Below are 9,752 nucleotides of genomic sequence, written 5' to 3'. Positions count from 1 at the left end.
TTCGCCCCCCTGGGGGCGATTTTCAGGTCCAGGGGGGCGAAAATTTGTAAAACTGAATCTGGGGGGCGAAAACGATAGAAAGGGGGCGAAAATGGGATCAATTGAAAAACAAAAATAGATTCAAAGTTTGTACACGGAAAAAAATCTGTTGCCGGTTCATGAACAAAAAGTCATGATTTCATAAAATTTTATGTTTCATGATATCATGACAAAAAGTCATGAAATCGTGACTATTATGCAAGAATTCGTATACTCAGGGCGTTACACAAATCTAACTGTCACTTTCTTCACCTTAGTCAACGTGTCTCATGGTGATCGGTGATCTTTTCTAGTGAAATAATAAAAATAGTTTTGTTTTGAAAAAGTTTAAATTCTTCGGAACCTTGTCATCATATCGATGACATTCTTGGTGAAATTCTCGTGAGTTCCCACATTGTTCCACGACACAATCAATCAATACTTACTTACTTACTTTGCAGAACCGGGCAATGTTTGACTTTGAGCGAAGATTTTGCTTGACAAGCTAGTCGGCAATTTTAACTGTTCGGAAGTGATGCATACCCCACGTCCTATAACAGAGCAGGTCACAAAAAACCTTCGGCAGCCGGATGATCCAGTTCCACTTTCCACATCCGCAGAGTTATTAAGGAGTGTTCCATGAGTCATGCAATCCACCAGCCCAGGGACCATTTACCAATTCAATTCGAAACAGCATTTTGCGTACAAACCTAACCACCGAATGTTTGCGTTCCTGTTAAAGATGTCACATTCGTTAGGTTGACATTTTTTGAATGTTTTCACGGATTATTTCGAAACTATCGGCACAAAAGCAGTAACAATTTTAATCTTTATTTTATTTGTTTGCCAATGGCAAATATAAACTGGGTTCTAAATTGACGTATAATGTTTCGTTTTCATGAACTGAGTTCATGATTCAGGGATCCTGCTTCATGGTTTCATGACTCAACTTGCCACTTTTCAGCACCAAAATTGGAATCATAAATGACAGGCATCTGAATACATGAAAAGTGCTCATGTTTTCATGAACTGTGTTCATGATATCAGATCCTGCTTCATGATTTCATGACCGAAATTGCCAGTTTTCGTATCAAAAATAGGAATCATAAATGACAGATGACTAAATCCATGAATATTGCTTATGTTTCCATGAATTTTATTCATTGTTCCGGCATACATGCTTCATGATTTGAGAATTTTAATTGCCATTTTTCTTCGTTAAAAATTGAAAACGTAACGTACAGCCGGCGTTACGGTAAAACAGTAGAAGCATTAACCTAAGAATGCTAATGTCGCTACTGTTCGTGTTACCAACATCTAGTTTGCCACGCGCTGACAGCTTGAGTACCGGTCCTTAAAGTGTCAAATAAATGTTTAAATCATCCACTACAACATGGCATCGAACAAACAATGAAAATATACAGTTAAAGGTGATAATAAACTAATTAAGTTTTGTGAGAACAGCGCTATTAGCGTTCTACTACTAATATTTCTATTGGTAAAACGCTTCATGATTTCATGACTTTTGGTCGTGGTGTTTTTTTTTATAACATGAAAACACACTTTCCTCCCAAAATCATGACTCTTTCTCCTGTTTTAGAGTGTCGCATTTTTACCCGTGTAGGTGACACTCATATTTTAATTATAATATATTAATATATACATCTGAGAAAGAATTTATTTGACACCTAATTATGTCATCGCTTCTTTTTTAAATTATGATAAACAAATTTGACGATTGTCATTGAGATCCGAATGGTTTTTGCTGAAAATAATATGTGATACATTTTGAAAGCAGAGACTTTTGGTGATATTTGAAATTTATTTCCAAGTGTAAAGGTTTGGTAACTTTTTGATGGGGGATCTTCACAATAAGGCAGCCTTAGTTTCTATTCTTTCTACAACATTTGTTCAACTATTCATTTTGATATTTTTTTGACACGCATACTAATCAGTATTTATAATACAAATAATTTTATAAATAAATTTATGTGACTTTGGTGGACAAAAACCAGGTTCCAATAATAAAATCACTAAATGCCATATACGTAAAACACCCTGCTTAAAAATAGGCTTGAGCGACATAAAATTGCATAGATCGAAGCTTTAATAAAATCTAAATTTAATGTTATTCTTCAGTAAATGAAGAATTGAAAAAAAAAAATCGGGATAATTAAATTTTTTATATTTTGTATATAGATTGGTCTGCTACCAGAACAGCCGATGATGCATTACCCAAAGTTTCGTAAATTTATAATAACAACTTAAGAAACATTAAAAAAGACATAAAAGCAGTAAGTGAGCCGAAAACTTTTTAATGATGATTTCGGTATACTTATGATGAGATGTTGATCAATACTTCAATGTAAGTTTAACGCTTAATACAAATGTTTAAATTTCATATCAGGGGGGCGATTCCGAAAAATATTGGTCTCAAGGGGGCGAAAGTCAAAAAAGTTTGGGAAACACTGGCATAGAGTATCTTCGTACCTGCCACACGATGTACACATGCAAAAATGGTCAATCGGCAAAGAAAGCTCATAAGAAGCATGCTTTGTCCCAGTTGGGACGTAACGCCAGAAAGAAGAAGAAGATGTCGAAAAAACTTAATGTTATCGCTTTGAATTTTAATTTACAGGCAAACAAGCTCGTTAAATTGGGTTTTTCGTAGTTTCTTAGGTTAAATATATAACGCTTCAATTATAAACAAATTTCAATTTTTCTCAAACAAATTCACTCAACTTCTATATGCAAGTTCAATCCGGAAATAACTACTTGACATTGCTTTGGGTTTTGACACTCACACACTCAGGAAAAAGGGTTCTTAACAGTTTCTTAGGTAAAATAAATTCTAAGTGTAATCAGAAGATTCTTTTCCTATTCAAACAGCTTTACTTGGCTTCTACAATTGATTTTATGTTAAAAACTACTTGTAAATGCGTTGAATTTGGGACTACAAACAGGTGAAAACAGGTTTTTCCGTAGCTTAGTTTTTAAGTTAAAACAATTTTGAGTGTTTTTCTATGGGGAAAAAACTTAATGGCATCGCTTTGAACTTTGATTTACAGGCAAATGAGATCAATAAACAGGGCATACCCCATAAACATCTTATATCTTACTACGACTACGCGCAACATTATTTTTCTCTGAGAGACATAACTTTAAGCATTCCAATGGTAAAAGAAGATAAAAAATCGGTTTATCCATCACAAAGTTATGAATGTTTCAAAATTTTGGGCGATTTTTTAATGAAAGCCGCTCATTACTATTTTTTCTAGCTACGACCATGTATCCAGCTTTTTACGCTGGCTATAAAACAACAAGGGATGATTCGGAACTGACATTTCTTGTCTACAGATTTTATAGTTAGGTCTTAGTACGCAATCTTTTGCGTTTGTTGATTGGAATGTCAAAAATATTTAATATTCCAATGTTATGATGGGTTTTCCGTCATTTGATTTTTATATATTGATAAGTTTTAAACAGTTTTTATCTCATTTCAGGTACCTAGTTTAGATAATCTTCTTCCTCATGAGCACTGTGCATAATAAAACGATAAATGTTTGACACAGCAATGAAATTTGCAATATGTACATATGAATATTGGACCAATCCAGCGGAATAATAATTTACTATCCGATCAATGAAGATGAAACTCGATCAGAAATAGCTTTTTAATCAAACTGGCTAGACACATTCTTAGTAATACTAACGAGAGGATAGAATAGAATCCTGAGCATAAATCCACCTTAATACTGAGATGAATCCTTGAAACAAGCCTTCGAATGTCTTGGGCAGGGTTTCCACGCTAAAATGAGCAGGATTATATAACAATACTGGGCAGAAGTCTTGGTAGCAACAAAATTCGAAGAAGCATTCGACACAGTTGTAGACAAGATCTCACAAAATATTAAGCTGAGCTTTAACATTACTCCAGATTATGTTGTTTTATGAAAATGTTAAAAAAGTAGAATTGCGCATGCTCCAAAATGTTTAACTCATCCGACAATATTATTCAGAAATTTGTCCCGCGATTCAAAAACGTAGGCAGGCTTGTCTTGGCTTCTCACTGAAGTGGCTATCACGAAGTTCAAGACTACTTTAGGCATTTCAAGAAAAATGTTACTTCATCAGCCTCGATAAAATTTTTACTTTTTGATTTGTAGCCTGAATCATTAATTTATAACATTTCATCCACCAGTGTTGGCCTAATAATGCAACTAGCTTTGCATTGAATTGCTGAGCGGTACATTGAAGAGTGACATCTGCAGCTAAAAGCAATTACTTCATTTGTTTCCATATAGGGCAAACGCTCCCTTAGTGGAGGTAGCTCCAATAGTGGAGGTAGTGTGTTTTAGCATGTTTCGCACTAATAAATGATTATGTGATATTTTTCTATGATGTAAGATGTGAAAATGATGCGAGTAATCGAATAATATCCATGATTTTTAACCGAAAAACAATTTAAAACAATTATTTTGCTTAATTTTTTTGCTCCTTTGCACCTATAGTGGTGCATCAGTACCCATAGTGGAGGGTCCCATAAGAAATCAATGGTATGCGCCACTAAAGGAACCATTCTTAAAACATACCTCCACTAAAGGAACAGTGTTCCTATTATTGGTGCAAGGCTGTTTGCAGTGAAATTTTGAATGAATCGTGATTTTTATACATTTGAGTGATAGGAGGATTTGAGATCTATCGATTGATACATTAAAATCATATATTTCATGGTTTTATCACCATGTTTTAGCAGTTTTCCCTTAGGTGCACCACTAATGGTACACTTGCCCTAAATCCAATTTAGTTCGTTGTTGATAATGGACCAATGCAGGAGTTCACTAATCTGACGTTCGAGCGGTGCCGAATTCACGGGTTTCCATGGTCACGTAAATAACACGGCACCGCTCAAACGTCAAATAATGAACTCGTGCATCGATCCATATTATCATCGGATAATTTTAACCTAAAATAATTAGAAAAAAAAAGTTGAACAAATAGGATAAAATTGTAATTTAGGTTTTAAGAAAACAAGAGTGGAAAAACTCTGACATCACATAGTCAACATCAGAAATTTTCATTTTCGCGGAGCTTGCTTAGATTGAGCTATAAAAATTATAGTGTATGCAAGAAATATCAAAATGGGGTAATTCAAATATTATAGCAGGCTAGCGTGCAAAGCTAGATAGTATTTTTCTATTGAAGATCTACACTAGAAGTGTTGAATCGTGAAACAAAATCAAAAATTGATTGCATAGCGGCACCGAAATATTGTTTTATAGATTTGGTAAACACTCCAAATGGGAGCCCCCCATCCTCCATTTGCCTTGCTACGACTCTGTTTTAGATTTTTCCCTGCAATGCTGGCCTCAAGACCAGGAAAGGGAAAGAGCGTTGTTTGATGGCTGAGATATGCGCTCTGAACCATTGTGACGCTCTTTTTTTTAGGAAGTCATATTTTCAGCCTCCCTCAAGAGGGAAAGGGGGGTGGGTAGATGGTGTGCTTAAGACACTTTGCTTGCTACGACTATGTAGAATATTTTTATTCATTAAAAGAAGAGTCAAGACTGTGAAAGAAAATTTGAAATCAAATGGCTAGTTTTAGAGTAATGGTTGTTCAAAAATCTGTAGAACGCTAATTTTTGCACCGTTCTCTGTCAGTTATTTCAACAAAATGAGCAACTTTGCACGAATTTTGATGATAACATATATTTTGATGGGGGCCTTCCTTAGCCGTGTGATTAGAGTCAGCGGCTACAAAGCAAAGTCATGCTGATGGTGTCTGGGTTAGATTCTCGGTCGGTCCAGGATCTTTTTGTAATGGAAATTTCCTTGACTTCCCTGGGCATAGAGTATCATCGTACTTGCCACACAATATTCGAAAATGGCAACTTTGGCAAAGAAAGGTCTCAGTTAATAACTGTGGAAGTGCTCGTAAGAACACCAAGCTGAGAAGTAGGCTTTGTCCCAGTGAGGACGTCAATGCCAAGAAAAAGAAAAGATATATTTTGATGATAACTTATGTTTAGCGAAAACTCAACACACAATTCGACAATAAATGAGTCAAACAATGATCATTTACTTCAGGTTACATTGATATGGTATACTCGAATTAACGGAACCTACATGGGATCGACAAAATGATTGAGAGAAGCAAAATGTAGTCCGAATCCGATAGCTTATAACTTCTAAAAAATGTGAAGTTGGGTGCATCCTGAAGCATTCGACGACAAATTTGATCCAGTTTCAGTGACTAGAAACTAGAATCGATTGAAATTAGAATACCGGTTGTGGTGGAAATATTGCCATTCCTGTAAAACTGGTTTAGGAATTTAAGATTGTTGAGTCCAATGTTTCCGAAAGCGTTACAATTATTTAAAAATCATTCTATAAACTCTGTGTGAATGATGCCCTGGATTTTATAAGAATCCTGCTCACAGTTCAGTTAGAAATCTTCCAGCATGTGTCGCATACAACATGTTTTGGCAAATGCGTAAATTGTCGTTATAGTTAGAATAAGGGTATTCACGTAAAACGTAAACGTAAACGTAAACGTAAACGTAAAACGCTGCGTAAATCACGGTTATTTGATTATATTAAATCTTTCACAAAATTGTGTAAACTGCACATGAAACATTTCCAGCTGTCAAAAATCGACACAAAATCGATCAAAGAATGCGTTCGTCGTCGTAACAACTATTATCAGAAGATAAATAAACATTCAAATAAATGATAACTCAAAAGTCCGCGAATACTTCCGCAACAGAAAAAAAATATTAAATTTGGTCAAAATGGGATTACAGATCTGGGAAATGGGCCAATTAAACAATTGGTGGAAGCGTTTGGATAACATCTGTTCTAATCATCTGAAATCACCAAGAAATGATTCTCCAAACAGGTACCTAGTTTCTACTAATGTTCCATTACGTTGCTCATGATGGAAGTAAGTTTACTTGAGCAACTATTTAACTCATCTTTGTTGCACGGACCATGAGTGGATCTTGATGGATTGGTGTACTGAAGCTACCTGAAAATATTTTTAACGGAATTTCCCATAAAACCGTATTATCATTGAACATTTCAAGTTAATGGCATCACATGATATATGTGTCTCAGGTTTCGCATGTTTACAAATCGGTGATCGGTGAAAGCTATCGAAAGAGCTGCTATTGCGCAAGGTTTTGTGTAATTCAGATTATTTGAGTATCTCGGATTACGGATCAAATGAAATGACATTTTCATGTTTTATATTACCTATACCTATTGATTTATTAGAGCTAAAATTGACTATACATGTTTTATAATGCAATTAGAAGCACTCCACTAAAAAGAGTAGAATCAGCAGCAAAATGAACGGTGACTCCGAATTTTTCACTGGTAGTAGGTAGCCGATTGGAAGAACGAGAAAAGCTTCCGGTAGCGCTTGTGATCTTCGAGTCGTGGAACTGCTGAACACAACGGGTCTTGGAGGTTTTCTACTATTTGACGTTGATTATTTGGATGGAGTGGGCACGGGCACGGAGTCGCTAAGCCGTGTCGCTGTAGCACTGAGTGATAGTACGTTGTGCGTACTGCAGCAGGAATCGTAGCGCAGTCATAACCTAAGTTCATGAGGCGCAGTGGAGTCTTCTCCAGGATGCGCTTGACCAAAACGTTTTCACTGGTGGTCTTCTTAAACTGCCACAGCTGCCACATGAAGCACCAGAAACGGCACTTGAGCACGATCTGGGCCGGTGCGAAGATTTTGATCTTGAACGGCAAAGGGTTCCGATCCTTCTCGGACAGCTTATGCGCAATGACCTGATATTCCATCAACACTTCTTAAGCTCTAATATCGAGTGCGCGTCCTGAAGGAATTGCAATAGTTTATGGGTACCGCGAATAAAAATGCACAAAATCTTTTAAAATATGAACCGAGTTCAAACAATAGGGGAAGGGGTGGTAAAATGAACACCTTAAGGATATCATCTGGTTTCTGATAGAAAAACGAACAATATGTATAGTTTTATCGCACAGGATCAAAAACAGGGATGTTATCTAATGCAGGAACACAAATTCAGACCATAATAGCTAAATTTTCACATATTTTTATCGCTAGCAAAAAGCAATTGAAATGTTCATTTTACCTGCACTATGTGGGTAAAATGAACAGCTGTTGGTGGTAAAATGAACATCATGCAAAAAACGTGAGCAAAACTAATATTTTAAACAATTTTCGCTGCATTCCCGAAAATATATGTATAAGTGATTGTAACCCATTCAAAAAGAAATGTAGAAGTTTCAGATTTGACATCACATCACAACGATATTCCCATCACTGAAAAACCTCAAGACCTCCGAGCCAAAAGTTACGTCAGCTCCAATTTTCAAATGTGGTTTTCTAAAATCTTAGTTTTCGTTGATATTTTCACTTCAATTATCCTCTGTATCAATCCGAACACTCGGATTTATGCTCTAAATCGTCCGTGCGTGATAAAAATTAATAGAAATTTGTTTTTTCTCGGTAAAAGGCACGGTGTTCATTTTACCACCCCTGTTCATTTTACCACCACTTCCCCTAACAATAAAATCCTTGAAACGTTTTTAGTTGGGTAACTAGATTATAAATTCGCCAACGATCAGTCAAGAAAGGAAGTATTTCATTTGAAATATTTCTTTTGGCAATATTACGCAGAACCTTAGTTACGCAGCTTTAAGTGAATACCCCTAATATTCTTAGGAACATTAAGGGGATTCACTTGACGGCGTAAATCTCTGCGTATTTCGTGCTAAACTGAGTATATTAAATCTTTCACAGTTGCAGTTTGACAGTCTAACAATCCAAGAATGCGTTTGTCGTTGCCATTTGTTATCCTGTCATAATAAAATAACAATCACTTTTCCATTTGCAAAAACGGTAGATTAAGAAAACTTGCCTACTAAAGCATCTAAAGTCAAGAATCTATAGTGTATATTGTTTGACGAGGCATTCAACACGACTGGAATTGTAGTTGTAGTCTGGGATGGAAAAACCGATACAAAATGTATGTACGTCATAGTGAGCCTAGATTCTGCTGTCACGAACTGTCACAGTGAGCCCAGATCTTAGGGTGAAACATCTCGGAATCCAAAGATGGCCATAACAATGGCCGACTTGGGACTCTACTCGCGTTTTCGAAGGCACTAAACTGGAGAAATAGTAGGCGAATGTTCCTGATCTTCTTATTTTAAGCTTTCTGCTAGTGCACAAAGCCAAAATAAAAAGTGCACTGTTTTTGGACGCTTCCTTCGCGAGATTAGTGCCTCTGAAGTTTTGGTGCAATCTTAGTAGTTAGATTCCAAACTGTTTCACCTTAAAAAAATGAACAAACTTGATAAAAGCGCGTTGTCGTTGATGAGCGGGAGTTATCTTGCAGTTTGGAAAAGTGTTGTGTCATATCTCGTGTGTAATATCTGTGCCTCCCTCCCAGGTTGTAAATAGTTTGTTCATACATTTCGAGAAGATTCTCAGGAGGTTGCCGGAGAGCGATTAGTATCTAATTAGTATCTAACTGCATACTTTTCAAGATTCATTATGTTCCGGAAGAAATGGGATAGGCCTCTTGGTTCCGGAGTTATTCCGGATTCAGATGGGGTATATTCGTTCCTGGTAATGGTTCACCAAAGTTTTCCAAGATTATCGGTAAGAAAATTATTCATTGAGTAATTTCTATTACCTGTCGCACGATATAAATGAATAGGATTACATAGGATTA

The 9,752-nt window shown here is 36.1% G+C and overlaps 1 protein-coding gene across 1 annotated transcript; it reads right to left on the bottom strand.

Moving 5' to 3' along the window:
* Positions 1–7,389: 7,389 nt before the first annotated feature.
* LOC110674323 (60S ribosomal protein L18a-like) lies at positions 7,390–7,830 on the bottom strand. The gene has a single exon (XM_021838612.1). It carries the CDS (start codon positions 7,828–7,830, stop codon positions 7,390–7,392), a length of 441 nt encoding a protein of 146 aa, XP_021694304.1.
* Between the last annotated feature and the right edge of the window lie 1,922 nt (positions 7,831–9,752).

The sequence above is a fragment of the Aedes aegypti genome, chromosome 1, assembly GCF_002204515.2.
Source record: "Aedes aegypti strain LVP_AGWG chromosome 1, AaegL5.0 Primary Assembly, whole genome shotgun sequence".
In the NCBI taxonomy this organism is placed as follows: Eukaryota; Metazoa; Arthropoda; class Insecta; order Diptera; family Culicidae; genus Aedes; species Aedes aegypti.
Note: the sequence above shows the minus strand (reverse complement) of the source record. Positions and strands in the feature narration are given on the sequence as shown.

Bases quoted from the DNA above. Each gene is read 5' to 3' on its own strand.
- LOC110674323 (XM_021838612.1), bottom strand. From the start codon at position 7,830: ATGGAATATCAGGTCATTGCGCATAAGCTGTCCGAGAAGGATCGGAAC.